Source organism: Sus scrofa, chromosome 12 (assembly GCF_000003025.6).
Source record: "Sus scrofa isolate TJ Tabasco breed Duroc chromosome 12, Sscrofa11.1, whole genome shotgun sequence".
Taxonomy (NCBI): Eukaryota; Metazoa; Chordata; class Mammalia; order Artiodactyla; family Suidae; genus Sus; species Sus scrofa.
In genome coordinates this window covers 15,021,880-15,048,092 of record NC_010454.4, presented here as the reverse complement: position 1 = coordinate 15,048,092, position 26,213 = coordinate 15,021,880, and the positions used below count along the sequence as shown (strand labels likewise).

General features: G+C 59.9%; 1 protein-coding gene across 4 annotated transcripts in view; it reads right to left on the bottom strand.

Annotated features, from left to right (window-relative positions):
• SCN4A (sodium voltage-gated channel alpha subunit 4) overlaps positions 1 to 26,213 on the bottom strand; it is a 46,737-nt gene continuing 20,524 nt past the window's right edge. For all 4 annotated transcript variants that reach the window (XM_003131284.4, XM_013980845.2, XM_013980846.2 and 1 more), the window contains exons 8-25: positions 25,733 to 25,796; positions 24,906 to 25,047; positions 23,660 to 23,869; positions 22,889 to 23,042; positions 21,079 to 21,317; positions 19,077 to 19,250; positions 17,264 to 17,620; positions 11,903 to 12,391; positions 10,104 to 10,236; positions 9,279 to 9,433; positions 8,627 to 8,800; positions 8,404 to 8,526; positions 6,914 to 7,192; positions 6,597 to 6,650; positions 6,287 to 6,424; positions 5,657 to 5,761; positions 4,843 to 5,113; positions 1 to 3,269 (exon numbers count right to left, since the gene is read on the bottom strand). In XM_003131284.4, coding sequence (XP_003131332.1) covers positions 2,038 to 3,269; positions 4,843 to 5,113; positions 5,657 to 5,761; positions 6,287 to 6,424; positions 6,597 to 6,650; positions 6,914 to 7,192; positions 8,404 to 8,526; positions 8,627 to 8,800; positions 9,279 to 9,433; positions 10,104 to 10,236; positions 11,903 to 12,391; positions 17,264 to 17,620; positions 19,077 to 19,250; positions 21,079 to 21,317; positions 22,889 to 23,042; positions 23,660 to 23,869; positions 24,906 to 25,047; positions 25,733 to 25,796 — 4,493 coding nt within the window. In that variant the 3' untranslated portion in view covers positions 1 to 2,037. The remainder of the gene's footprint in view (positions 3,270 to 4,842; positions 5,114 to 5,656; positions 5,762 to 6,286; positions 6,425 to 6,596; positions 6,651 to 6,913; positions 7,193 to 8,403; positions 8,527 to 8,626; positions 8,801 to 9,278; positions 9,434 to 10,103; positions 10,237 to 11,902; positions 12,392 to 17,263; positions 17,621 to 19,076; positions 19,251 to 21,078; positions 21,318 to 22,888; positions 23,043 to 23,659; positions 23,870 to 24,905; positions 25,048 to 25,732; positions 25,797 to 26,213) is intronic.

Sequence of the window (26,213 nt, the reverse complement as noted above, 5' to 3'; positions counted from 1 at the left end):
TGGCAGAGGCACCAGGGGAGGTTTATTATAAGAACTGTACAAGGAGCCTCTCTGCTGGCCTGGCTTGGGCCTGCTCCCCCGGGACAGGGTGCGGATGGGGTGGGGGTGCAGGGGAGGAGGCCGCCGGCTCCACTGGCTCTGCCAGCGGCATGGGGCACGGCCGGGTGCAGGGGATCGAGTCCGGGGCCCGAGGAGGAGGGAAAGGCAGTGGGCAGGGCGCCGGTCAGGGAGGAGGCTGAGCCCACACCACGAACCCTCTGAACAAAGAGCCACAGCTGCTGCCCGAAGAGTTGGAGAAGAGTTGGAAGCGGGGGCTCCTTCCAGAGAGGATGCAGGCGGGGGCGGGAGCAGGCGGCCTGGGTGTGACAGACACGAGGAAGGCAGCAGAGTGGACGTGCGGGCCGAGGGACAGGGACGCCCAGGCCGGGAGGCCGGCGAGCAGGGCAGACAAGGGAAGCCTCCGGTCCGTGGGCACCCACGCGCGTGCACACACACACACACTGTTTTGGAGGTTTGGCTGCTTCCTGAGTTTTAATCAAATTGTTCACAAGAAACAAGAAGAAAAAGAAGAGGAACTAAGGGCACAAGGGACTCAATGTGCAAACCTTCCCAGGTGTTGACACTGACGTACACACCCACAGCACAGGACCACTCACGCAAACGGGCCCGCACAGAAGACACACACACACCCACCAGCCGGACACTACAGGGCATGCTGACACACACACACACACACAAATATACCCATACTACATGCATGTGCAGGCTCTGTGCAACACAGCGGTTCACATTCACACAAAGTCCCACACTTAAAAACACACACACACACAGGTATACACACAGGCATAAAGCAGACACACAGGAACACACGCAGGGGAGTAAATCCAGCGACCCCTGAGCAGGCGTCCCACCCCCTCCTCCAAGCTCAGACTCTGACTTGGGGGCTAGCAGAGGGCTGGCACTGGCACGCCTAGGTCAGCGGTGCCAGCAGAAGGGCCACCCCGCTTTCCAGGCGGCAGGAAGTTGGCAGGCTGGGCCTGAGCCGGGTGCGGTGCTCGCCCCAGTGTTGAAATCTCTAACAAGGGCTCCACTAGGACATTCTTAGATGGCTCTGAGGAGGGGAAGGAGGAGGAGGAGGAGGTGGGTGTGGCGGGAGGGGGCAGATCTCTGGGGCTGGTGAAGCTGCCAGGAGCCCCGGAGGTGTGGATGGAGGAGAGAGGGAGGGAGAGAGAGAAGCAACTGAGCACCAGGGTCGCCAACCCTACCCCACGTCTGGGGGTTCAGGCCGAGAGAGCCCCCAGGGCAGCAATGCACTGGCAGGACCCAACCTCTCCTGCCCACCCCTGATTCCTAGAAAAAGACAGTTCCCAAGTGGAACCCTCCCTCCTGCTCTTCCCCCAGGGCCCAGCCAGGGGAGCCAGGGGCTTAGACAATGGACCAACACAAAAGGGCTTCAGGGGCCACAACCCGGCCCAATGTGGTGTCAGGATCCAGTGGCCCACCAGGTTTGCCAAGCTGTTTCCGGACCAGTGCTGTTTCCCTTTCCCAGAGAATCCCCGAGCCGGCAGGGTGGCGGTGCATGCCCGGGGCAGGGCAAGGCTGGCAGGCCCCGGGGTCGGAGTCTGCTCTCACTGACGTTATGACATCTTAGTCCTGCAGGGAGCCGGGGCCTGAGCCCCTGCCCTGGGAGAGGTCAGTAGCCCTTAAGACTCTGGTGGCAGGAGGGCAGCCCATCCCATCACGGGCCCCATCCAATTGGGGGGGGGGGCAGAGATTCTGATGTCTGGACCTCCCCTGGGGCTGCGAGGAGGTAAGAGCAACTTGAAGGTAAACTCGTGGAGGCGGCAGCGGCCTGGGGCCCAGAGCGGAGCCTTCAGGTATGATTCCCACTTTCCGTGACCTGGGCGATCGCCCCAGCACGGCCACATCCTGTTCCCGACAGGGAGCTGAATCCATCCTAGACTCAGAGCCCCAGCTTCCTCCACAGGGAGCTTTGGGGGCTGTGCCAGGCTCAGCTGGCTACCTCACCGCAGCCCGCTAGACAAGTGACTCTTTGACCCCGGGGCGCACAGTCTGCCCCAGGGGTGGGGTGGGCGGGAGGGCGGCCTCTGAGGGGCTGATGAGCACGAGCCCCATGGCAGGTTCGGGGGCCCCTGTCCAGCCCCTCGCCTCCCCCTGGCTCTGCGCACTGGTGTTCCCGTTCTCCTGGCCGTACATCTTGCTCATGGTGTCGGCAATCAGCCCCTCCTTCTCGGGGGCCCCGTCCCCGCCGCCACCGCCGTCGTGGCTCTGGCGGTACATGTAGGACGCCTGCTTCACGGAGCGCTGGAGCAGGTGCCGGCGGTAGGCCCTCTGGATCTTGATGGCGCACACCTCCTCGTGCTTCCTCTTGAGCGTGGTGGTGATGGGCTCGTAGGAGACCTTGGAGGGGTTGGCAGCCATGAACTTCTCCTCCATGGTCTCCTTGAGGGCGTCCATCTCCCCAGAGTCGCCCAGGACCTCCTTGGTCAGGGCGAAGAGGATGTCCAGGCAGTGGATCTTGTCCCCCGGCACCATGGGCAGGTCCATGGTGATGAGCTTGATCTTGTTGGGCTTGGCGATCCTCAGCGGCTCCTGCAGGGTGTCCACGAAGTCCGAGAGGCGGCTGTAGTCGATGAACTGCGTGGCGTCGGGGTCGAACTTCTCCCACGTCTCGTAGAACATCTCGAAGTCGTCCTCCCCGAGGGGCTCGCTGCTCTCCTCCGTGGCCACGTTGAAGTTCTCCAGGATGATGGCGATGTACATGTTGACCACGATGAGGAAGGAGATGATGATGTAGCTGCAGAAGAAGCAGATGCCGATGGACGGGTTGCCGCAGTCGCCCCGGACGCTGGTGCCCGGGTTCTCCAGCGTGGGGTCGCAGTCGGGGGGCCCGCTGTTGAGGATGGGGTTGAGCAGCCCGTCCCAGCCCGCCGACGTCGTGATCTCGAAGAGGCAGATGATGCTGTTGCCGAAGGTCTCGAAGTTGAACATGTCGTCGATGCCCGACTCCTTCTTGACGTAGGCGAAGTTGGACATGCCGAAGATGGAGTAGATGAACATGACCAGGAAGAGGAGCAGGCCGATGTTGAAGAGGGCGGGCAGCGACATCATGAGGGCAAAGAGCAGCGTCCGGATGCCCTTGGCCCCGCGGATCAGCCGCAGGACGCGACCGATCCTGGCCAGGCGGATCACACGAAACAGCGTGGGGGACACGAAGTATTTCTGGATCAGGTCGGAGAGGGCGAGGCCTGCGGGGAGGAAGCAGTGAGGACGGCTGCCCTGGGGGGGGGCGGGTCAGGGGCTGGGGGCACATGGGGCTCAAGGGGGCTCCTGCCCAGAAAGGAGTAGAGGCTCCCCACTCAGAGCACAGCCCAGACGGCCCGACCCATGACGCTCTCCCACGGGTCTTGGGGCCCAAGGCTCCACCTTTGCCCTGACACGGCTGGACGGAGGTGGGACGCTGAGAGGGCCAGGCTCCCTGCCAAGGCCGTTGGCAGATGCCGTAGATGAGAGTAAAGGGGAGGACAGCTCTGGTGTGTGACTGGGGGCATGTCACTTAACTGGATTGTGACTCAGTTTCCTCATTTGTAAAATGAGGTGGGTTCCTGTCGTGGCGCAGCGGAAACGAGTCCGAGTAGGAACCATGAGGTTGCAGGTTCAATCCCTGGCCTCGCTCAGTGGGTTAAGGACCTGGCATTGCCGTGCGCTGTGGTGTAGGTGGAAGACGAGGCTCAGATCTGGTGATGCTGTGGCTGTGGTGTAGGCCGGCAGCTATAGCTCCAATTGGACCCCTAGTCTGGGAACTTCCATATGCGGTGAGTGCGGCCCTAAAAAGACAAAAAAGAAAAGAAATAAATTAAAAAAAATAAAATGGAGGTGACAAAAGTACCTGCCTCAGGGCACTGCTATGCACAATTACTGAGCTAATACCTGTAATAGTGCAGCATCAGGCAAATAGTGGCTGATGGACAAACAGGAGCTGGTTACTCTCATAATTACACGGATGTACAAGCACTTCTGTGTGTGTGGATACAGCAACCATCACGGTTTTTCTCAAAGCGCATGGGCACCTGAGTGTGCATCTGCTGACCAGGTAAATGTCTTTTTTTTTTTTTTTTTTGTCTTTTTGCCTTTTCTAGGGCTGCTCCTACACCATATGGAGATTCCCAGGTCAGGGGTCCAATCAGAGCTGTAGCCACCGGCCTACGCCAGAGCCACAGCAACACGGGATTCGAGCTGCATCTGTGACCTACACCACAGCTCACGGCAAGGCCGGATCCTTAACCCACTGAGCAAAGCCAGGGACCGAACCCGCAACCTCATGGTCCCTAGTCGGATTCGTTAACCACTGTGCCATGACTGGAACTCCAGTTTTGTTTCTTTTTTTTTTTTTTTTTTGCTTTCTTTTAGGGTCACACCCTCAGCATATGGAGGTTCCCAGGCTAGAGGTCCAATCAGAGCTGCAGCTGCCAGCCTACACCACAGTCACAGCCACGCCGGATCCAAGCTGCACCTGCAACCTACACCACAGCTCGCGACAACGCCGGATCCTTAACCTACTGAGCGAGGCATCCTCACGGATACGAGGTGGGCTCGTGACCGCCGAGCCCCAACAGGAACTCCCATGTAAATGTTTCGTGAGGTGTATTTACAATTGTGCAGGCGGGACAGGCTGCCTGGGAGCCTGCCGTATGTGCCTCCGTGCGCCAGGTGTAGCTGCCAGGTGCACATGCGGGGGAGGGGAATGTGTGAGCGTGCCCGGCGCACGAGGAGGTGTGCGCGGACCCAGGACGGGAGCACCGCGGGCCCGGCCGTGCTCACCCACGATGGACAGGATGACGACCACGAAGTCGAAGATGTTCCAGCCGACGGTGAAGTAGTACTGGCGGAGGGCGAGCATCTTGAGCAGGCACTCGCCCGTGAAGACGATGATGAAGACCATGTTGATGGTGTAGAGGATGTCCACCTTGAGCTGGCTCTGCTCGTCCGTCTCCACCATCATGGTGACCATGTTCAGGCAGATGAGCATCATGATGGTGATGTCGAACGCCTGCTTCGTCACCAGGTCGTACACCAAGCCCTGGATCTTGTTCTGCAGCCGGGACGCACCCGGGGCGGGGGGCGGGGGGCCGAGGTCAGAGCCGGAGGGGCAGGAGGGCATCACGGGCACAGAGAGGGAGCCGGGGTCGGGGCTTGCGGGGGAGGCGGCCAGGGCAGGCGGGGGGGAGACCCGTCAGAGGAAGAGGCCGTTCCTCCCGCCTCCCTCGGGGACCTCTCCTGCCGGCGAGATCCCCCGGCCACCGCTCATCATCCTTCCCCCAAAGTCTCTGCTCATCCTCTTCCTCCCCCTGGGAGGGGCCCTCGCCCCGGAGGCCACCAGCGGAGTGGGTGAATGGACACTGGGGGGCTGCACAGGCCCAGGGGAGGGGTCCGCCAGGGGCCGGAGTCTATCAGGCAGCTGCAGCTTGTGCATAAAGGGTCTGTACAAAGAGGTGCCCCTCACGGCAGGGAGACCCAGCCGCATGCCAGGGACATAGACCAGCAGGCAGAGCTCAGGCTGCATTTTGGTCCCCTCCCAAAGAGGGGGCAAGAGCCTTGCATGGGCTGCAGGAGGAGGGGCCCCCAGAGCAGGTACCTGGGGCCGGGGAATGGGCTTCTGAGGCTTCTTGGAGCCAAGCTTCTTCATGGCGTTGTAGTATTTCTTCTGTTCCTCCGTCATGAAGATGTCTTTCCCTCCAAAGTACAGTGAGATGGGGCCCGTAAGGTTGGGGGGGTCCCTGTTCCCAGCTTCCAGGACCTCCCTACCTCTGCCACCACCCTTAAAGCAGCTCCCACCCCATCCCAGGGGCCTGGTGGGAGGGGGAGGTGAACCCGGAGGGGCCAGCGATGGAGGTCAAGGGAGGCAGGGGGAGGAGGACTGAGGGTCCAGAGGAGGGAGGGGAGAGGGGTGGGTGACGGAGGGAAGGGCCAGCACGGCCCCACAGCCCGTTTTGGGCCACCTTCCATCAATTTCTCATTGGGTCCTCAGAACGAGCCAGCAAGGGAGGCGGCATGCACCTGACTTTGTAGATAAGGAGACCCAGGTTCAGGGCAGCATGTCCCTTGTTCACGGTTGCCTGGTGGGATCTGAACCCAGGCTTGCTGCCTCGATCCCGCTGCCAGGGACAGCAGAGTAGGTGCAGAGGCAGCATGTGTGGCTCTAAGAAGGGAGGGAGGAGGGCGCCCGGTGTGGGGAGGGCCCGGGAAGGCCGGGCTGGATACTCATCTTCTTCTTCTGCTGGTTGAAGTTATCGATGATGACGCCAATGAAGAGGTTGAGGGTGAAGAAGGACCCGAAGATGATGAAGATGACGAAATAGAGGTACATGTAGAGGTTCACCTCGTACTGAGGCTGCTCCTCCTTCTGCAGAGGCCACAGCATGGGTCGAGGTGCGCTGGGTGCACCGGGGCGCACGCTGCCCGCTCCCCGCTCCCTGTCCCACTGGCCCATCCCCCCAGGCTGTGGGGTGTCGGGATGGGTCTGAGTCCTCTCCCCGGGCTCACTCACTAGCTGTGCCTCGGGGACCCGCACTCACCTCCCGGGAGTCCACAGCTGCGTACATGATGTCCATCCAGCCCTTGAAGGTGGCCTGAGAGAGTGTGGTTGGGGGGGGGGAGGGGCTGCGTCTTGCTTCCATCATCCATGAGTTTCCCTCCCTGTCCCCATGGTCCTCCCCAGAGGCCGCTGGCCCAGAGCCCCACTGGGCAGGCAACAAATAGAGACCAGAGATGTCTAGACCGAGGTCAGGGACCCACAGCCTCACAAGGCACAGCAGTGAGCAGTGAGCTGGGTTGGGGAGTCGGGGAGACGCCTCCATCCCAGCCCCGTGCAGAGGCGACGGGTCACACTCACCACCTGCAGGAGGGAGAGGTAGCCCAGACCCACGTTGTCGTAGTTGACCTTGACGTTGAGCCAGCGGACCTGGCCGGTGTGCATCAGGCTCTCGCACTCGGACTTGTTGTTGACCTCAGAGATGTCGAACCTCTCGGAGGTGGTGGTGTTGATGCAGTAATAGAACTTGCCGGCGAACAGGTTGACGCCCATGATGCTGAAGATGAGCCAGAAGATGAGGCAGACGAGCAGCACATTCATGATGGAAGGGATGGCTCCTAGGAGGGCATTCACCACCACCTGGGGGCCGGGGCAGCGGTCATTGCCAGCTCTTCTCCCAGGCAGGTGGGGAGGGACACCCGGTCTCCTCTGGGAAAGGGCTCCCCACCCACTCTAACCAGGGACCAGGCAGGGTTTGGCCTTGTTACCCAGGGAAGTCTTCCTGGAAGAGGGCCAATCTGAGCCAGGCCTGGGGAAGTCTGCCGGATATTACATGGGGTGGGGGGGTGAGCAAGGATGGGGTTAGGGGTTTGCCAGCCTGGTGGCTGAATAGGGCTCTCTGCTTGGCTGGAGCCATCAGCCCAGAGTGGGGGGCTGGGCTTCTCTGGAAGCAGCCCGGCCACGGCTCACCAGGCAGGAGACAAACACTCTTTCCTCGGCCCCCATAGGAAACTCAGTCCCCGTGACCCAGCCTCCTGCTCATCTGCTCACAGCATCAGAGACAAAGACCCAGAAAGGAAGCCAAGGGGGTCTTTGCAGCAGCAGGACCCTTGGGACTGGAGCCCTGGGCCCTGCCAGCCCTGGCGACCCAGGCCAACCTCATTATTTCAGGCTGTGCTGAACTTGACAATTGTCTGTTTCCAAGGAAAAGTCGCCTCCGGACCTCAGGCAAAGTGAGTGGCACAGGTTCGGTGATGCCCAGGGGCGCTCTCTTCTGGCCGGGGCACCAACCAGCTGTGCGTTCGGCCACAGCCAGGTCATTTCCCCCAGGGGAGAGGGGTCCCCAGTTCCGGTGAGGGGAGGACCCAGCGCGGGCTGGCCTCTCGCATGAGCAGAAGGGAGCCCCCAGGCTGCCTGCACTGCGGACCTGCGACCAGCTGTTTCACAGAGGTTTGTCCCTCCAAGTGGGTCTTGTCCCTAACAGACCCGCCTTGGCTGGGGAAGTCCCATTGGGCTTGCCCCAAACCTGAATTTACCTGTCACTTCCGCCCTCAAGGGCCTGAGGGAAGGGTGGGCAGGCTCAGAGCAGGTCTGAGGCTGCAGAGAGCCACCCATCCACTCGCAGACCTGCTTTCCTCCCTCTCCTCGCGGCCTCTGCTGCCCCCCAGTGGAGGCAGAGAAGAGCTCAGGAGAGGGGCTGAGGGCAGGAACGGGCACTTGGGCTGGTGTGGGAGGACGCCTGCCTCCCCCCAACCTGGCCTTTAGCCGTCCAGACACGCCCACAGCACCTTTCCAAGCGGTGGCTGCTCCCCCATCCTTAACCTGACGCAGCATCCCCTTGGGACACCCACCCTCATGCCCTCGAATCTGGACAGTGCCCTCAGGGGACGCAGAGCCCGCAGCGTCCTCAGGGATTTGATGGGTCCCAGCTCCGAGTAGCCCAGCCAGTTGGCCACCAGGCTGATGATGGAGACCTGTCAAGAGAGGGGGGCGGCGGTCAGGGAGCGCGGGGCGTCCCCGCCCCCGCTGCAAGGGCGGCCTCGGATCTGGCGGCAGGGCGGGGCGCAGACTCACGTCCACGATGAGGAAGTCGAGCCAGCACCAGGCGTTGGTGAAGTACACCTTGAAGCCGTAGGCCACCCACTTGAGCAGCATCTCTATGATGAAGACATAGGTGAAGACCTTGTCCGCGTACTCCAGGATGGTGCGGATGACGCGCCGCTGCTCGATGTAGATGTCCTCGAAGGCCTGGGGGCACCAGCAGGGCAGGGTGGCCACGGCCCGGAGGTGCCCCTACCCTGCCTGATGCTGCTGGTTCCCAGGGGTCTGGCCCTGGGGCCAGGCAGGGGGCAGGATCCTTGCGGCCATCACAGGGGTGAGGTCCCGGTGGCGAGAAACCCTCGCTCCCCTTCCCCGGGCCTAATAAGAGTAACCCTTGATTGTCCGCTGGGGGGGGTGTTACAGTGACACGTCCTGCCCCCCGCCATTCTCAGGGTCTCCCCCACCTGCCCCCTGGTTGGGACCTGGCAGCCCTGGGGTGCAGGGTCAGAAAGTTAATGCATTCTGTGACACATCCTGGAAGCACTGTGAGTTCTCTAGGATTCTCTGGCTTCAGGGCTGTCAGGCCTCATCCCTCTAAAGGTGTAGAAAGGACGGAGCCCTGGAGGGCCTGCTCCAGGCCTGGCCCTGCCTCTGCCCCCGCCCAGCCCCTTGGGGCGGCGCCTACCAAGGCTCCACTGCTGAGCAGGATCATGAAGACGATGAAGGTCTCGAACCAGTTGTGCTCGACGATCTTGAAGCAGGCCCGGCGGAGGGTCCACCACATCTTGCCTCGGCCCTGGGAGATGTCCACATAGAGGCAGGGAAAGCGCTGCACACAGGCTGGGAGGGAGGGCGGCAGGGGCACCGGCGTCAGGGTCTGGGGGCATAGCCAGCCATTCCCGCTCCCTTCCCAGGAGGCACCCCCGCCCCCCCGCAATCCAACCACAGGCAAGATATTCCAGAGCCCGGGAGTGAGGGCCACCAGCGCAGGTACTATAGCTGTCAGCTGTCCCCTTCCGCCCCCTCCTCACCCAGGCAGCCTTCAGTCGGCGCAGCCCAGGCCCTCTGAGCAAACATGCTCTTGAAGGGCTAGACAGGCCTCTCTCGGGAAGAGGAAGCCGAGGAGAGCCTGAGAGTAGCCAATGCTGAGCACCTGCTCCGTGCCAGCCACACTCAGGGCTCTGTGGGGACTCCGCATGGCAGCCCGCAGGCCCATGCTGCCCTCACCCCCTGCACACATTGCGGGGGGCAGTGGACAGGGGCTGGAGGGCACCCCCGGCGCTAACACCCCTTTTGGGGGTTGTATTCTCCCCAGGAGAGGCAGGGCGGGGTAGCAGCAGGGGAAGAAGCCTCTGCCTGCTTTTGGTGATGCACATGTCCCCGAGATGTCCCCAAGGAGGGGACAGACTGGGGCTTTTGCCTCCCTGGGCCCTGGCCTGCCCCTTATGGGGACTGCTGGGCTGGCGGAGGCACCCAGGGAGGTGGGGGTGCACACGTGGGCTGCCCTCACCCTCGGTGAAGCACTCCTCAGGCTGCTCCCCCTCAGGGTTCTCCTCGGCCTGTTCCTCAGGGTCCTCCTCGGGGGGCTTGTAGTCAGCAGTGCTGCAGACGGAGGAGTTCCCGTCGAGGGGCTGCAGCGGCTTCTGCAGGAGCCACAGGGTCACGTGACCCCTGGCTCCTCCCACCAGGTGGGGCCGAGGTCAAGATAGGAGCCGACTCATTCATTCATTCACTCAGCACTGGGCACTGCGCACCCCCCACCCCTGTGCGCAGAAGAAACAGAACCTGCCCTCGTGGCACTTAGATGTGGAGTGGGTGGGGAATGAGGCCTGGGGACAGAGGGGGTCAGGACAGAGCTGGGGCTGCAGATAACGGGCTGGCTGCGTGTGATGCCCCCAGGGTCTGAGCCTTCCTATCCTCAGGGTCTGTTTGGCAGAGGAAGTCAGAAAGAATGGAAATTTTTCTGCAGCTGAAGCCTGATGGGAATGGGTGGGGTGGGTGAGGCTGGTGCTCCAGTCTGGCCAGGCCTCCCCCGCCTCCTCCCGGTGCTGTTCCAGGCCGGCTGCCAGACGCCCAGCTTCCATTCCTCCAGGGGCCCCCCTCATGGCTTGGGGGGAGGCCCCTGAAGAGGAAGATGGAGCAGGTAGCCTGGGGGCGGCTCTCAGCGTGATGATCAGAAAACTAGGGAGAGCCTTGTGCCCAGTTGACAGAAAGGGAAACCAATGCACTGGGTGGTAGATCAGGCAGGGCACCCACTGATCCCTTGGCCCTACCTGTGCACCCCAACTCCCACGGTCCCCCAGGGAGCCTCTCTTGCGCCACTTGAGAGAGTCCCCGAGCCTTCGCCCTGGGCGCTGTCCAGCCCTCCTCCACCCCCACTGCTCCTCATACCGAGGTTGGTGCCACATTTCCCGGGGTATTTATAGCTTGGCAGGCACTCAGCTCCCTGGTAAGTCAGCGTGCCATGTATTTGCGGGGAAGAAGGAGTTAAGAGGTTTCAGGGCAAAGTTTATTCAGGCTCTGGTGCCCAGCCAGGCCCAGGGCTGATAGGGTAGGGGTGGCAGGAGGCCCTGCCCGAGCTTATGGGCTGGTCTGTGGTCCCCTGCCAGAGCTGGAGGGGGCGAGGGGGCTCAGAATCGCCTCCCCTGGGAGGCCTCACTCCTGGCCTCAGCCTGAACTTCTAGGGGTGACCGCCAGTGCCTCTTGCACCCTTGCAGGGGAGGGCACCTCAACCCAGCAGCAGGCCCCCTGTTCAGGCAGGGTGGGTGGGTCCCACTGAGGCTGGGCCCCAAACTCCACCGGGCCCCTGACCCCTTTCCGCAGAGTCTCCAGCCCACGCCCAGCACTTTGGCCCACCCTGGGAGGTGGGGTCTAAGCAGAATAGATGATTGGCAGGGGCTTCCAGCCCACAGTGCGATTAAGAGAGGCCTCCTCCGTTCCAGCCCTGAAGCTGAGATGCCACAGGTAAGAACATCCTGTCTCAGAGAGTCACCTGCAGGTGAGAGGCGACCCAGGTGGAATTACAGGGCAAGAGTGAAGGGAGGGGACTAAGGTATCAACTCAGGGGGGGCAGATCATACTATCGTAATAACAATCACGGATCAGAGAGAGCAGACTAGTGCTTTGCACACAGCCCCTCACCTAATGCTCACAGTGATACCATGAGGTAGGTACCGTTACTCCATCATTTTAAAGATGGGACAACTAAGACTTGGAGAGGATTGGTGCCTTGTCCAAGGTCACACAGATATGTGAAGGCGTGTCTATCTGACCTCCGACCCCGGGAGCCGGGCCCTGCGACAGGCTCACCTTGACATCCTCAGGCTCCGAGAAGGTGTCAGTTTCCTCCTCTGTGGGCATCTCCAGGTCCGACTCCTCCGAGGCAATGGGCACGTGGATGGTCAGGTAGGGATTGTTGATGAAGTTGAGGTGGTCCAGCTCGATGCTGGGGGGAGGGCCGTCAGCCAGGCCCATGTGGTTCAGGATGTGGTTGTCCAGCTTGAAGTCCTTGTCACCCTCCTCGGGTGGTGGCTCCTTCTTCTCATCCTCGGGGGCACTGTCCCCAGCCTCGACGGCCTCGACGGCCTCCCCGATTCCCCCGAGGCTGAGCATGATCTCCTTGGGGCTCAGGATCTTGCCATGCAGCAGCCCCACCAGGAAGGCCTTGGCGAAGCCGATGCCCCACTTGATGCGGGCGATGGCGATCTGCAGGTTGTTCATCTCGCCGTCCTCGTCCGAGGCCGCCAGGCTGTCGGCGCTGAAGGAGCTGAGCAGCAGGGCCAAGAAGAGGTTCAGGACCTGGGGAGCACAGGGAAGGGGCAGCCTGCACTCAGGCTCTAGGCCCCGGAGGGTGCCACCTTCAGCGGGCACACGGGTCCTTGGGACGCTAGATCAGACCTGTCCCTTGTGGGGTGAGAGACGCCCCCACCAGGATCCTCACCACTGCTCGTGGGGATGGGAAGTGCTCTCGCTCTCACTTTACAGATAAGGAAACTGAGGCTGGGCACAGGTGAGGACTCTGCTGACCAGGGCACAGGCTGGCCTTGGGGAGGCCCACTGGGTGACAGGGACTCTTTCTACAACCCTGTCCTTCACCTCCACTGATGGGGGCTACAGAACGCAAAACAGGGCTTACGTCGCCAAGCCTCCTGCACTTAGCGGGAGCCTGAATATTCTGAGCCTTCTTCTCTTGTCTGGTAAGTGGGACTTGTTGTTGTTGTTGTCTTTTTCGGGCCACACCCACAGCACATGGAAGTTCTCAGACTAGTCGAATCAGAGCTGCAGCTGCTGGCCTACAGCACAGCCACAGCCACGCCAGATCTGCACTATGTCTGGGACCTACACCACAGCTCACGGCAACACCGGATCCCTAACCCATTGAGCGAGGCCAGGGATCAAACCTGCATTCTCATGGATACTAGTCAGGTTTTTAACCTGCTGGGTCACAAAGAGAGAACTGGGTGGTAAGTGGGACTTTCAATAGACCCCGTGCTCCCCTGGGCTCTGATGCATGTCCCCTGAGGCTCTGGAAGGGGCGTGTGACCTACTGCTCTTCACTCCCTTGTCTTCCCTTGGGCTCCCTGCTCCGCCTGGCTCTCTTCTCATCTCCCCACTGAAATGGACTTAAGAGGTGCTGGTCTCCCCTCCCCTACCCCGGATTTTATTTCCCAGTGGACAGACGTTTACTGAGCCCCCCTCATGGGGTGCAGGAATAAGCGGCCTCAGTTTGCTCCCACCCTAGAGAGAGACCTTTCATTGGATAATTACAACACAGTGGGTTTGCCCAAAGCCGAGACTGGGGTGCACGGGCTTTGAACCCCACTTTACTAGCCGTGTGTCCTGTGGCAAATCACATCACTGCTCTGTGCCTCAGTTTCCTCCTCTGTACAACAGGGATGATCCCAGCACCTACGAGGCTGTGAGGATTAAAGGGTCAAAACAAGCAGGGCGCAGAGGGGGCACTCAAGACACGTTGGCTGCTATGTGCGCGATAATAGAAGACGCTACAAGGCATAGGGAGGAGTGCCGTCAACTGAGGCCGCCCAGAGTCCCAGAGAGGTCGGGTGACTTGCCTTAGGATGCACAGCACAGTGAGAACTAGAATTCAAGTTTCCAGTCATTGCACTACAGTAGAGGACATTGCTTCCTTAGCCTGCAGTGTGAATGGCCACCCCGGAGGCTGTGCGATGCAGTGGCCCTGCCTCCCACAAGTCTACCCCCAAGGCGGTGAGGAGAAGAGTGAAGCCTGGTTGGGGTCTTAAGCGGGGATCCGGGTGTGTGAGTGGACATGAGGAAGAAGGGCCACCTGTTTTATGCCATTTTTTTTTGTTTTAAGTGGTTTTATTTAATTTTTTTAAATGGCTGCACCTGCGGCATATGGATGTTCCCAGGCTAGGGATCAGATCCGAACCAGAGCTGTGCTAACACTGGTTCCTTTATTTATTTGTTTGTTTGTTTTTTGGTTTTTTTTTTTTTGTCTTTTGTCTTTTCTAGGGCTGCACCCACAGTATATGCAGGTTCCCAGGCTAGGGGTCCAATTAGAGCTGTAGCCACTGGTCTGCGCCACAGCCACAGCCACCCCAGATCCAAGCCGCATCTGTGACCTATACCACAGCTCAGGGCAACGCCGGATTCTTAACCCACTGAGCAAGGCCAGGGATCGAACCTGCAAGCTCATGGTTCCTAGTCAGATTCGTTAACCACTGCACCACGACGGGAACTCCAACACTGGTTCCTTTAACCCACTGTGCTGCACTAGGGGTTGAACTGGCACCTCCATAACAACCTGAGCCACCGTAGTCAGATTCTTAAACCATTGTGCCACAGCAGGAACTCAAATGCCATTTTCTATTACCCTCAGATTTTAGTGTTCTCAGGGGGTCCTGGAACCAATCCCCTAAGACACCAAGGGACAACGGTACATAGGATCCTGCCACCCTTAACCATTTTCTGCACGCATCTTACTGCCTGGCTTTCACTGGTGTCCTCCAAGGTCTTTTTGTCATTGTCTTAACTATCGAGTTGACATCTTTAAAAAAAATATATCTTGTCTATTGCAAATCTTCTCTCTCTGGGAGCATGAGCTGGGTGGATTCAGCCTCCTCCCAAGCCTTCTCAGTGCCCTTCTGCCTTTGCCCCCCACCAAAACATACAGGTCTGTCTTTCTCTCTCTGGGGGGAGGTGTCCAGTTGCCAGAAACACATCTGAGATGGGAATTAGCTGCTCTCTGGGTCAGCAGGGTTTGCACACGGCTCCTGCCTGGGACAGAAATAGCCGCCTCAGGCAAGGCGTGGGGGTGGGTTAGAGGAAGGGGGATGGACATTAAGATCCCCCCCGCCTGGGTGGAGGGGGACTAAGGGGTGGGTTTCCTACAAGAACATTTCCTTTGTTCCCAGTAGCCCCGAGGAGGTGCCTGAGCGCCGCGGACACAGGGGACCTGGGTCCCCACACTCCCTGGCAGGGTGCCCTCTGGCAGACAGTTGCTTCCAGGAGGCCTGGGAGGGTGGTGGGTGGGGACGGTGCCCAAGGAGCTGACAGTGTCGCCTCCCTGGCCGCTCAGCTCCCTTTGAGCAAAGTGGGAGAGCTGCAGAGCTGGGCCGGAAAACGGTGTTGGCAGAGAGAGCGTGTGTGTGTGCGCACACCCACGTATGTCCAAGAAGGGAGGGGGGCGTCACACACACACACACACACACACACACACACACACACACACATACACACAGTGGCAGTGCAGTGCAGTGCTTCCAGACTCTGGGGCCAAACTGCTTGGGTTCAAATCCTGCACAGGTTACTCTGTAATCTCCTTACGCCTTTGCTTTCTTGTCTACAACAGAGGTAAGAGGGCGTGTCCCTGATGGCGGGGTGGTGACACTAAGGTCAATACATGGAAAGTGCACGGAACGCTGAAGAAACACGGACAGAGGTCCGCTGTCACTGCTGCTGCTGCCGGCCTCGTCATTAGCCCTCTTGCTGCTCTTATTGGTGTGACTGTTATCGGAGTCACACAGACCCAGGTTCTAGTCCAGGCTCAGTTGCCCGCTAGCTGTGTGGCTCTCAGCCACGCCTCCTGGGAGCACGGCGCCAACATTACTTGCCTCACAGGTTGTCAACAGCATTAGGGATGATGCACGTAAAGCCCCCAGCACAGGAACCCGCACACGGCAGGAGCCCAGCACCTGGAGTGTGACATCAGTGGCAGGTACCTAAACTATCACTGCCCTCTGCCCCCCACGCCTATAGCATTTGGACTCTCCTGGCCTCGCAGGCCAAGCACTCTGCTAGGCACTTAGGTGTGTGTCAGGTAATCCTCATGCCCACCCAATGGAGTAGGTCACCATCACACCCATTTTCCAGATGAGAAAAACTGCGGCCAGAGAGAGAATACCTTCCTCAGGATTCCCTAATCAGCAAGTAGCAAAGTGGGGGCCTGAAAAGTTTTTGAGTTTATACATACAGACGGGACCCCCAGCAGGCCCTTTAAAAAGCCACTCCCAGGCCCTTACATCTGCCGTCACAAACTTCTACTCAGAGCTAGTTACCCCCACCCCGAATCCTGCCCCCAAGTTCGGCTACAGTATCTTCCATCTCCCTCCCCACTCCCCAAGACCCCCGTTCCAGGGAACAGCCAGCCTGGGTTCTCCTGCCTAGCTGTCCCCAGGGCCTTGAGACTCCATCCCCGATCCCCTCCTCAGTCAAGGTGACACCCCCTGCCACCAGTCTGCCCCTGTCCCCAGCGGGAGCTCAGCGATATCTGAGAAGCGCTGACCAAGCAGCTCAAGGATTCCGCAGGCCTTTGCAGAACATGGGGACGTGCATCTTCCCACCCGCCGTTGCCCGGGGTCAGCTTTGGCCACCGCAGGGGGCAGCTGGGCACAGCACTTGGGCAGGAGCGCCCCCCCACCCGAGAAGGGGAGGAGTCGCGCCCCGTCTCTTACTGGCCCCCACACCTCCTCCTCTGTACCAGCCCCACACCAGCCCTGAGCCACAGAAGGTGGCGGGATGGAGGCCGTTTACACCATCTCTGGATCCTCCCAGCGCCTGGGGCCTGATTCCCAGGACCAGAGGGCAAGAGGGTAGGCGGACAAAAAGGCCAGGAGGCCCCCCCATGTGGTGATGTGGTGCCTTTTCCCGGCACGGTCCATCCTCCCAGCCACCCCCTGAGGTGCCCACCATTCCTCTTCCGCGTGAAGCTTGAGAACCCAGCCGAGCCGAGAGCAGCGATGTGTGGAAGGAGCTGGGCCCGGAACACGGGTCAGTCCGACGCTGGTTCTCATGTTACTTTACCCCAGGTCTCAACAGCACTACTCACGGGGTGGTCCCTGGACGGGCAGCAGTGCCGTCACCTCGAGCTCATCAGACATGCAGATTCCTAGGCCCCGGCTCAGAGCCGCTGCCTCTGACTCGGGGGGCGGGCGGGGCCAGGAATCTAGTGTTGAGACACTCCCAGGTGATGCTTAAGCAGGGTAAAATTGGGGGCCCCTCGGTGAAACCATATACAACTGCCATGTGGGGTGGGGGAGAGGCAGCAAAGAGTCAGGCCTCGGCTGTGTCGCACAGCGCGACCTCATAGGAAAAGGGCGGATTTCAAGGACATAAAGGCCTGGGGACACGTCTTGGGCGCTGGGACCTCCCGGGCAGGGGCGGGGGAGACACCCGGCCGGCCCCACTCACCACCAGGTTGCCGATGACCATGACCATGAGGAAGACCGTGAGGCACATGGCCTGGCCGGCCACCTCCATGCAGTCCCACATGGTCTCGATCCACTCCCCGCACAGGATGCGGAAGACGATGAGGAAGGAGTGGAAGAAGTCGTGCATGTGCCAGCGGGGCAGGCTGCAGTCCGAGGCGATCTTGCACACGCACTCCTTGTAGCTCTTGCCGAACAGCTGCATGCCCACCACGGCGAAGATGAACACGATGATGGCCAGCACCAGCGTCAGGTTGCCCAGCGCCCCCACCGAGTTGCCGATGATCTTGATGAGCATGTTCAGCGTCGGCCACGACTTGGCCAGCTTGAAGACCCGCAGCTGCCAGGCAGTGGGGAGCGCAGGGGCCGGTGAGGCCCGGGCACCCCCGGCCCAACCCCGAGGGAGCCCCATCCTTACGGGAGAGAACGCTGTTGAACGGCCTGAACCCCCACCCATCGAGGGAGGCGAGGCCTCAGGTGACCTCTCTGTTAAATGGGGGTGCTCACATCCTACCACCCCATCCTCTTTGTGTGATCAAAAGAAAAAGAGTCTGGAGTTCCCGTCGTGGCGCAGTGGTTAACGAATCCGACTAGGAACCATGAGGTTGCAGGTTCCGTCCCTGGCCTTGCTCAGTGGGTTAAGGATCCGGTGTTGCCGTGAGCTGTGGTGTAGGTTGCAGACGCGGCTCGGACCCACATTGCTGTGGCTCTGGCATAGGCCGGTGGCCACAGCTCGGATTAGACCCCTAGCCTGGGAACCTCCATATGCCACAGGAGCAGCCCAAGAAATCAAAAAAAAAAAAAAAAAAAAAAGAAAAAGAAAAAGAAAAAGAGTCTGGATGGAGCAGCTAGAGACTCACACTAAGTGAAGGAAGTCAGAAAGAGAATGATAAATACTGTATGATATCCCTTATATATGGAATCTAATATACAGCACGAATGAACCTGTCTGCAGAAAAGAAACAAACTCACAGACACAGAGAGCAGACGTGTGGTCGCCAAGGGAGTGGGATGGACTGGGCATCTGGGGTTAGCAGATGTGAACTTGCATTTGGGGTGGATAAGCAACGAGAGCCTGCTGTATAGCCCAAGGAACTCTTATCTAATCACTTGTGATGGACCGGGATGGGGATGATGGGAAAAAAAGAATGTATATAAGCGTATAGCTGGGTCACTCTGCTGTACAGCAGAAATTGACAGAACATTGTAAATCAACTATAATAAAAGAAAAAACAGAGTCCTTCTCTCTTAAAGATAACAGACTGAAGTATCTGCAAGTGAAAGAAGAGGTCAGGATTGGCTTTGACATACTTCCCCTCTAAAAAGTGGGGGCACAGATAAAACAAGACGGGGGACTGTTGATGGCTGGTGGAGCTGGGTGATGGGTACGCAGAGGTTCATCTTACCTTCTCTCCACTTTTGTGGATGCAGGGAAGGTCCCTATGGGGTGGTGGAAAGGATGCTAACTTGGAGTCCCAATTCTATTGCTGACGCGCTTCCTGAGCCTCAGCTTTCAGGTCTGCAATATGGGCTGAAGTCCCACCCCCACGGCTGCCCGAGGTCACTTAGGAGTCAAGCCCAAACGTCAGCTCCTGGACTGTCACTTTGGTCCCGCAGCAGCACTGTGTGATAAGGAGTGGGGGCACCTTTCTCCCTTTTTCGGGCAAGGAAGGCGGAGTGGCGGGCCCAAGAGCGGGGGCGGGGGCAGGGGGCCTCGGTCCCTGCCCTTTGGCTTCTTGGGGGTTTCTCCTCCTGTCCTCACCCCTCCTCAGCCCAGGGCCCGAGGCCTCACGCACCAGACGGAAGGATCGGAGCACGGACAGCCCCTGCACGTTGGCCAGGCCCAGTTCCACGAGGCTGAGGGTGACGATGATACTGTCGAAGATGTTCCAGCCCTGCTGGAAGTACTCGTAGGGGTCCATGGCGATGAGCTTCAGCACCATCTCCGCCGTGAAGATGCCCGTGAAGACCTGCGGGGTGGGGTGCAGCCTGTCACAGAGCCTCAGGGCCACGGGGCCTTTGGGGTCCCCCAGCTTCGGGCAGAGGCTGAGGAGCCCAAGGGGAGGGCGACGGAGCCCTGAGGCGGGCAGGCAGTGGTACCCGGGGCCCACAGGTGTGTGGATGTGAGCACGTGAGGAGCGGAACGGCCGTGCCGAGGACAGAGGGGGCACCACCCAGAGGCCGTGGTCCATCCCTCCCTGGCCTTGTGACAAAGGGAAAAAGCCGCCGCCGCCTCCTCCAGCCCTGCCCCACCTTTCCCAGTGCCCTTGCAGTCTCTCCAGGAGGGTGAATGGGAAGGATGGGAAGGGTGAATGACTTCCTGGGGCCTCACCCCAATCCCAGTACTGTTGGACACTCAGAGCGCCCTGTGGTTCACGTTATGATCTCATCTGGATCCCAGTCTCTATGAGGTTGGACGGGATTATCACGCTTGTCCCAGAGATGAGAAATTGAGGCTCGGGGACCTCAGCAGCAAGCTCTCGGTCGCGCTGCCCACGTGGGGATGAGTCAGGTCTCATACGCAGGTCTTGGGGTGCTTTGTTCAGTCTCCTGTGTCTAGACCCTACAGCCTCTCTACCCTGGTTGGCAGGAGTCCCAGGACCCAGAAAATCTTGGTGGACTCAGAAATCCAGGGCAAAGGCCAAAAAGGGGCAGAGTGGAGGCTCAATGGGAAGCCAGAGCTGGCCCCTCATAACCCCGGGCTCACTGTCTGAGGGCTGCAGAGCCCCTGAAAGCTCCCTGGGCACGGTGCCCCTCCTGCTGGGCACAGCTGCCCCGGGGCCACAGCCTGCCTGGGCACATGCTGAGCCCCACCCAGGAGCTGTCCCTGGCCATAGCAGGTGCCCAGACGGCAGCAGAGTGTGGGCAGGGGGTGGGCCAGCCGCCGGCTGGGCCCATCACGCACACCCCAGCAGCTGCACCAGGAGGCCTGAGCACACCCGTGCCCCTCCTGCCCAGTCTGGCCACGGCTGCCTCAGGCATCCCCATGGGACAGACGCGTCTGCTTGCCTCGCAGGCTGGGGAGTCCAAGGTCTGATTCCCGTGCCACCCACACAGTCTTTGTTCTGCCCCAGGTCCCCGTCCTACTCCTCCTGGACTCCCCTCACCCACAGGGTTGGGGACGCATCCTTCCCATTCACCCTCCTGGAGAGACTGCAAGGGCACTGGGAAGGGTGGGGCAGGGCTGGAGGAGGAGGCGGCGGCTTTTTCCCTTTGTCAGGCTCCACCGGGGCTGGCAACGAGGTGCTAATGCTCCTAATGGGCAGGGATAAGCGGGCGGATCAGTGCGTGTCAACAATAGTGGAGCAGAAAGGGCTGGAGAGGGAGCTGGCCTGGTCCTGCTGGAGAAAGGGCAGCGGGCAGGGGGGCTCAGGGCCGGGGGACAATGCCCTGCAGCCTCCAGGGTGAGCTGGGGCCTCTTGGGCCTGTGTGCCCATGGCTCTCTGTCCCCACTTCCGGGTCCCTTGTCCCTCTCAGTTAGGCCCACGACAACCTCTGAAAGCAGAGAGACTTGCTGTCCAGCGCCCCGCCTGGACCCCAGACCCCTGGCGTCCCGATCTTAAGAGGTCATCCCCACTCCTCCTGCCCCAGATACCCTGCAACCCAGACTCCCCCGTCCCATGGATCACCCCATGCGCCTCTCTTGTGTGTCAGCTCGTGCCCCCATATGCTCCCATGCTGGGAAAGCCACCCCAGCCTGTCCCTTTTATGCCCCTAACAGTGCCCCAGACTGCCACACAGCCCATCCGCCCTGAGGCCCCTCTCCTGCCCTGCCCAGGAAGGCCCACCCCTCCCTACCAAGTTGCCCACGGTGAGGACGGCGTCAAACTCCTCGGTCATGGGGTAATGCTCCATGGCCATGAAGAGGGTGTTGAGCACGATGCAGATGGTGATGCCCAGGTCCACGAAGGGGTCCATGACAATCAGGTGGATGATCTTCTTGAACTTCATCCAGGGGCCGCAGCAGTTCCATATGAGCACTTTGTGGGAGCACTTGTACCACCACGGTGGGCACTTCTGGTGGGCCTCTTCCAGCTCTGGGAGTTGGTGGGAACAGACCCCTGAGGAGGATCCCGCTCACCTGCTCCTGCCGCCCCCTAGATCTTTGGCCGCACCTTCCAAGCCCCGGCCCTTAGAGCCCCAGCCCTCAACCCCCCACCTCTCAGTGGGTCACCCTCAAGACCCACCCTTCTAGGCACCACCCACCCAGCCCCTCAGGGCCCCACCTTCCAAAGCCCTATGCCTTCACCAACCTGCAAAAAGCCACGCCCTCAGCAGCCTTACCCCAGGCCCCTTCTCCCCATGCTCCAGTTCAGCTCCACTCTCCTAGCTCACCCCGCAAGGCTGTGATGGGGTGACCCCCATCCCCCACTTGGGGCCCAGGACTGCAATCTTGGCAGGGGAGATGCCACATCTTGGGAGGGGCCCGAGAGCCCCCAGCGAGAGGCAGCAGGCCACTGCGGGGGGAGCGGGGGAGGAAGGGGGGGGAGTTGGGTCCCAGTTCCACCTGCTGCAGGCTGCTACCCCTCCCCACTGAAGGCTCTCCCTCCCCTGCCAGTTTGCAGCCCTTCCAGGCAGACTGTCCCCAGCCAGTCCTTCCTCTATCAGGGTAGCTTTCTGGAAACATCCCCTGTTCTTGCCACTCTAGCTTTAACCCCCTGGGCTCTGTAAGGCCCGTGGATGGCGTGATCCCATGTAATTACCACCAGAAATGTGTAAGTATATTAGTGCCCCTCATGTCAAAGATGAAGAAAGGGGACTGGAATCCGGGGCAGCCCCATGGAGACCTGGGTTTGAGGGCATGACTGGGGCACCCCAGAGATGGGGGCGGCTGAGCCTCATTCTCACCCAGGCGTTAGTAAACCGAATGTTTCAAGGGCTGCAGGTTCTGGTCTGATGGTAACACCCCCACCCCCAGCCCGGGTATTGCTGCAGGGGCCCCTAAGGTTTGCAAAGTCCTCCAGGCCCTCCAAGTCCTTCCTGGCACAAGGCAAGACACCAGGGAGGGGACCAGATCTCTTTATGTCAATTTCCTTGCTTCCTCTCTTTCTGGCCGCCGCCTTCTCCCTCCCTCCTTCCCTCTCATCCATCCATATACCCGTGTCTCTTCCCATTCATTCGTCTTTCAGCCCACCCACCCGCGCATCCGTCCACCTCTCCATCCATCCCCCTATCTATCCACCCTCTCCTCTACCTTCTCCCAGGCTCCTCCCGAGGCCTGGGGGGCAGCCTGGGGGTCTGAGGAAGTGTGTGACTCTATCTTGGTAGAGTTTGGCCTTTGCCCTTTAACTTTGACCCAGAAGCTATTTGAGGAACAGGATCTCCAGTTTCCGGAACATGGAGCCTTCCTGGTTAGTGTTATTATCCCATCCTTCCCCACTGCCTTGGCAGCCCCCAAGGCCCTCCCGGAAGCCCCCGGTTCCCGCCGCACCCTGGCCTTGCAGCCAGCACTGGGCCAGGTGAAGCCAGGACTATATTTATCCCGGCCATTTCTTCGATGCCAATATTAAGTTACTGCCCTGAAGCTGGGCCCAGCCAGGCCCCCTCCCCCCATCCCGGGAGCCTGACAGGCAGAGCGGGAGCGGGGACACGGATGCCGGGCCCTCACCTTCCATAGCATCTGAGATGCCGCTGTCTGCGCTGCAGCTCGGCCTCGGGGGCCCCTTCTCCCCCACCGATGTGTCCAGGCTGCCGTTGCAGTCTTTGCCGCGGGCTGGGTCACCATCTGCCTCCCCGCCTTCCAGAGCCTGGGCGGCCTTGGCCTGTGGACCAGCAGGGGGCATGGGCATAAAGTCCATCCCTGAACCACGGGCAAGGACCGACGGACTCTCAGAGCTTCTTTCTGAGTCCTTCAGGCTGGGGGCCCCTCTTCTTAGCCTGCGCTCAGCCTAGTGCAGGTAGCGGTGGCACCACTCATTGGGGTGGGGGGGTGGGTGCTGACAAGGAAGGGACTGAGGACTGACCCTCCCCCCTCTCTAAAGCCTTGACTGACGCTGCGCTTCATGAGATGATGGGTAAATGTGCGGCTGCTCCCTGGGGGCTCATCAAGACCCGCCCCCCCCTCCCTTATCATCAACCCATACGCTGCCCGTAAAGAATCATAACATCCTAAGTGTTTGCGCTGGAAGGCTGCTCCAGGTTTGGATACTTGAGAGCAGATTCCTTGTTACCTATGGGGAAACTGAGGCATGAACGGCAAAATACTCTTTCTCCTGCCTGGATGCCTCCGTCCCCACCAAAGCTCTAACCAAGCCTTCTGCTCCCCCTCCCCTGCCTGGCAGCCCCTACGCCACGCCTCTCCCTCCCGCTCAGCCTGTCCAGGAGTACCCAGGCTGAGGGGCAGGGAGGTCCCTGGATCCTCCTCTCCCTGAGTTCAGACCTTCTCCTGCTCCTCCTGCTGCTTTTTGAATTTCTCCAGCATCTGCTGAAACTCTTCTTCTTTCTCCTGATCCTCGGCCAAGGTGGCCTCGTTCTGCTCCGCATACGCCATGGCCACCACCGCCAGGATCAGGTTGATGAGGTAGAAGGAGCCCAGGAAAATGATGACCACGAAGAAGATCATGTAGGTCTTGCCGGCAGCTCGGAGGGTCTGCGCGTCGGGGAGGGAGAGGAGTGTCCCAGGGCGGCCGGGCTGCTTTGACTCACACCCACTCCACACACCCATTGCCCAGACAGGTAAACAGAGAGGGACCCTCACAGAGACTGGCGACCTGAGGACCTTTGAGACAAACTACGGCCATCCTTGGCCAACGGAGCCACATTCTAGGGAGCGTCAAAATATGTACTTGGGACCCAGATTTTCCTGGTCTCCTGGCTCAAGAGCCCTGAGGAGCCCAGCCAGACATCCTGAGATCAGAGAACCAGGATGAAAAATGGGGAACGTGGGCTTTGGGATCAGCTGGTCCCACGGTGCTTGGCATCTAGTAAGAGCTCAGCACAGAGCAGCTCTTGTTACCACTGCTCTCATTAACATCTTCAGTGTTAGAAACGGCACCAGGGACCAGAAGGCTCTGTCCCTTGTTTCAGACTCAACAGTGCTCCCGCCTGCAAAGAGTGTAAGTAAATAACTGTATGAGCAGAGTTGGGTTTCTTTTCTTCTTTTTTTTCCTCTCTCTTTTTAGGGCCAGACCTGTGGCACAAGGAAGTTCCCAGGCTTGGGGTCAAATCAGAGCTGCAGCTGCCGGCCTATGCCACAGCCACAGCAACGCCGGATCCAAGCCGCACGTGTGACCTACACCGTAGCTTGCGGCAATGCAGGATCCTTAACCCACTGAGCGGGGCCAGGGATTGAACCCACATCCTCATGGATACTAGTCGGGCTCTTAACCTGATGAGCCACAATGGGAACTCCCCCAGAGGTGCATTTCTGAGCTGCCCTACCAGTTCCTGTGAAGCCTGGGAGTTTACGCTCGGCCCAGATCTCAGCTCCCGAGGCAAGGGAAGGAAGGAAAGCCCGGCGTTCAGATCTGGGCTGGCGCCCAGCATTGGAGGCCCCTGAGCACCCGGATGTCGGGGCGGTGAGGGGCTCCCATGGAGGAAATGGCCTCCCTGCCCTGCCCTGAGGAGGCTGCGGAGATAGAGAGAAGTGGCTGGAGGGATGCCGTGCAGGATGGGGACAGCTGTACCAGCTGGAAGAGGTTTTCCCAGTAGTCCTGTGTCATGAGGCGGAAGAGCGCCAGGAAGGCCCAGCTGAAGGTATCGTAGCTGGTGTAGCCGTAGTTGGGGTTCCGCCCTGCTTTAATGCATGCGTAACCCTCGGGGCAGTGCCTGGAGAGAGGAGGCTGGTTTTAGGGAGAAAAGAGAGCTCCAGCGGGGGGACAGATGGAGGGACCCCCAAGAAAAAAATGCCCTTTGGCCTTACCTGTGTCCCCCAAACAGGAAAATGTCCCACCCGTGCCCATGAGTATTCTTTTTATTTTTCTTTCCTTTTTATTTATTTATTTATTTTGTCTTTTGTGGGGCACAACCATCGCATATGGAGGTTCCTAGGCTAGGGGTCGAATCAGAGCTGCTGCTGCCGGCCTGCGCCACAACCACAGCAATGCAGGATCTGAGCCGCGTCTGCGACCTGCACCATAGCTCATGGCAACGCCAGATCCTTAACCCACTGACCAAGGCCAGGGATCAAACCCACATCCTCATGGTTCCTAGTTGGGTTCGTTAACCACTGCACCGCGACAGGAATTCCCATGAGTATTCTTTTTAAAATGTAAAATTAAAAAAAAAATTATTTGTGGCTGTTGCAGGCAGCAGCTTGATGTGGGATTTCAGTTCCCAGGCCAGGGACTGAACCCTGGCTGCTGCAGAGAAAGCGCCGAGTCCTAACCACTCGACCACCACCAGGGAACCCCCTCCCATGTGTATTCTTTACACTCCCACCCACCCCAGGTCCTGGTCCCTCATCATCCCACACCTTCCGACAACCCTCCGTGCCCGCTTCCCCTTCACTCACCCGGCGTCACTGCTGTTCCCACAGAGCAGGGCATCACTGGATCCCTCCAGGAAATAGAAGTTCCCTTTGGGAGTCAGAGGCCACAGAGGAAACATGTCATCACACGGACACCGTGGCCCACATGCACCAAATGGATGTTTTTGGGTGCCTCCTGCCCCCCCTCCTTTAAGGGCAGCCCCGAGTTCTAAGGTGTCTGGCTAGATACGCTGCCTTGTCAGCTCAGTACCCAGCGTGGGAGGCAGCAGGGGCACAGAGGGAGATGGGAGGAGCGTGCACGCGTGTGTACAGGGCTACCATGTGCCTGCTCGGGACCCCTCGTGGAGAGGTGAGCGAGGTGGGGGGATGGCTAGAATCCAGGTGCCAGGTTGAAGAAGGGGTACCGTTTTCGAATCTGCGAGAAGACGCAGCATGGACTACTAGCAGCTTAATGAGAATGTTGTGTGTGTGAGTGCCTGGCAGTGGTCCTGCCATGGTGTGGGCA